The sequence below is a fragment of the Chlorella variabilis genome (genome assembly GCF_000147415.1).
Source record: "Chlorella variabilis unplaced genomic scaffold CHLNCscaffold_1, whole genome shotgun sequence".
In the NCBI taxonomy this organism is placed as follows: domain Eukaryota; kingdom Viridiplantae; phylum Chlorophyta; class Trebouxiophyceae; order Chlorellales; family Chlorellaceae; genus Chlorella; species Chlorella variabilis.
In genome coordinates, this window is record NW_005435087.1 from 1,788,651 (window position 1) to 1,790,321 (window position 1,671).

Consider the following 1,671-nt stretch of genomic DNA (forward strand, 5'->3'; position numbering starts at 1 on the left):
GGCGGGTGGAGGGTGCAGGGGCAAGCCAGGGGTGAGTTATTGGTGGAGGCGCATGAACCGGGGCGGGCATGCTGCACGGCTGGGCTTCGCTGCCGCCCTGCCACCCCACCACCTGCTCTGTAGATGCACACACTCTATGCCCACGACTGCGCCATCATCCCACCCTACACACACACGCGCACATGTGCCGCCCCGCACGCCATTCCCAAGCAGTGCCCCGTCCTGCCCCCCCAACCACCACCACCCCACAGGAGCACCGCCTGGAGCTGGGCAAGGATGTGGAGCTGGGGCTGTATGTGGCGTCGGGTGTGGTGGTGTTTGACCTGCACCGCCGCTCGGTCAAGTGGAGCCAGCACCTGGACCTGTCCACAGACTACACCTCCTTCAAGGCGTACGCCTACTCGGGTGGGTGGCAGCTGGGTGGCAGCGGGGTGGCGGCTGAGTGGGTGTGGTGGTGTGGTGGGGGTGCAGCACGGGGCACTGCTTGGGAATGGCGTGCGGGGCGGCACATGTGCGCGTGTGTGTGTAGGGTGGGATGATGGCGCAGTCGTGGGCATAGAGTGTGTGCATCTACAGAGCAGGTGGTGGGGTGGCAGGGCGGCAGCGAAGCCCAGCCGTGCAGCATGCCCGCCCCGGTTCATGCGCCTCCACCACCAACTCACCCCTGGCTTGCCCCTGCACCCTCCACCCGCCCGCCCCCCGCAGCCCCCACGCTGGCCGACATTGACAACAACGGCAAGATGGAGATCATCATGGGCACATCCATGGTGGGGTGGTGCTGGGGGTGGCTGCGCTGCTGTGGGCTGTCGGCGTGGCTTGAACCAGGGTTGCCCTCCACTGCAACCAGCCCAAGCGGCGCATGCGCAACTGCTGCCGGCCGCATGTGGAGGAGGCCGCGGTCCTCACTTCCTTGGGCGCTGCCCCCTACCTCCCCCTGCAGGGCTTTTTGTATGTGCTGGACTGCTACGGCGTCACGCGCCCCGGCTTCCCGCTGCAGATGGGGGACATCCAGGTGCGGCTGCAGCTCGCCGCAGCAGCGCGATGCGCCGCAGGAGCGCTGCCCCTGTTCTGCTCCACTTCACAGGCTCCGCCTGGCATCACCTTGGCCTCACCCCACCCCCAACCCAACCCCACCACCCCTGCCATCGCCGCCACAGGCCCAGGTGGCCATGGCCGACATCAACGCCGACGGCCAGCTGGAGATGGTGGCGGCCGACTCGCGCGGCAACGTGGCCGCCTTCACCGCGGCGGGCAAGGAGGTGTGGGAGACGCACCTCAACAGCCAGATCCACCAGGTGGGGCGGCTGAGGCAGGCAGGCAGGCAGGCGGGGAGGCGGTGGCGGCGGTGGTTGGCTGCCTGGCTGGCTGGCCAGTCATGGGCTGGCTGGCTGGTCGGCCCGGGGTAACAAAGGGTCAGGCCAGATGGCCACAAGCCACCACCACACTTGCTCACACGCTGCACCCGCTCCTGCCGTAGAACGCTGTGTTTGGTGACATTGATGGCGACGGGGAGCTGGAGGTGGTACTGGCCACCTTCAGGTGGGAGCCCGCTGGCTGCCTGGCCGCTGGGGCCCACCAGCGCCCCCACGCATCCGCCTGGGTCCAGGCCTGGGCCCCCGGCGCTGCTGGGCAGCAGCACTGGGCTCTAAGCGCTGCCGCTTGGTGCCGTCC

At 68.7% G+C, this 1,671-nt stretch overlaps 1 protein-coding gene across 1 annotated transcript; it reads left to right on the top strand.

Annotated features, from left to right (window-relative positions):
* Window positions 1–68: 68 nt before the first annotated feature.
* CHLNCDRAFT_133372 (hypothetical protein) lies at window positions 69–1,649 on the top strand (the record flags this gene model as incomplete). Its single annotated transcript, XM_005851789.1, has 7 exons — window positions 69–119; window positions 252–405; window positions 706–767; window positions 941–1,012; window positions 1,158–1,295; window positions 1,478–1,539; window positions 1,607–1,649. 7 exons carry the CDS (start codon window positions 69–71, stop codon window positions 1,647–1,649), a joined length of 582 nt encoding a protein of 193 aa, XP_005851851.1.
* Between the last annotated feature and the right edge of the window lie 22 nt (window positions 1,650–1,671).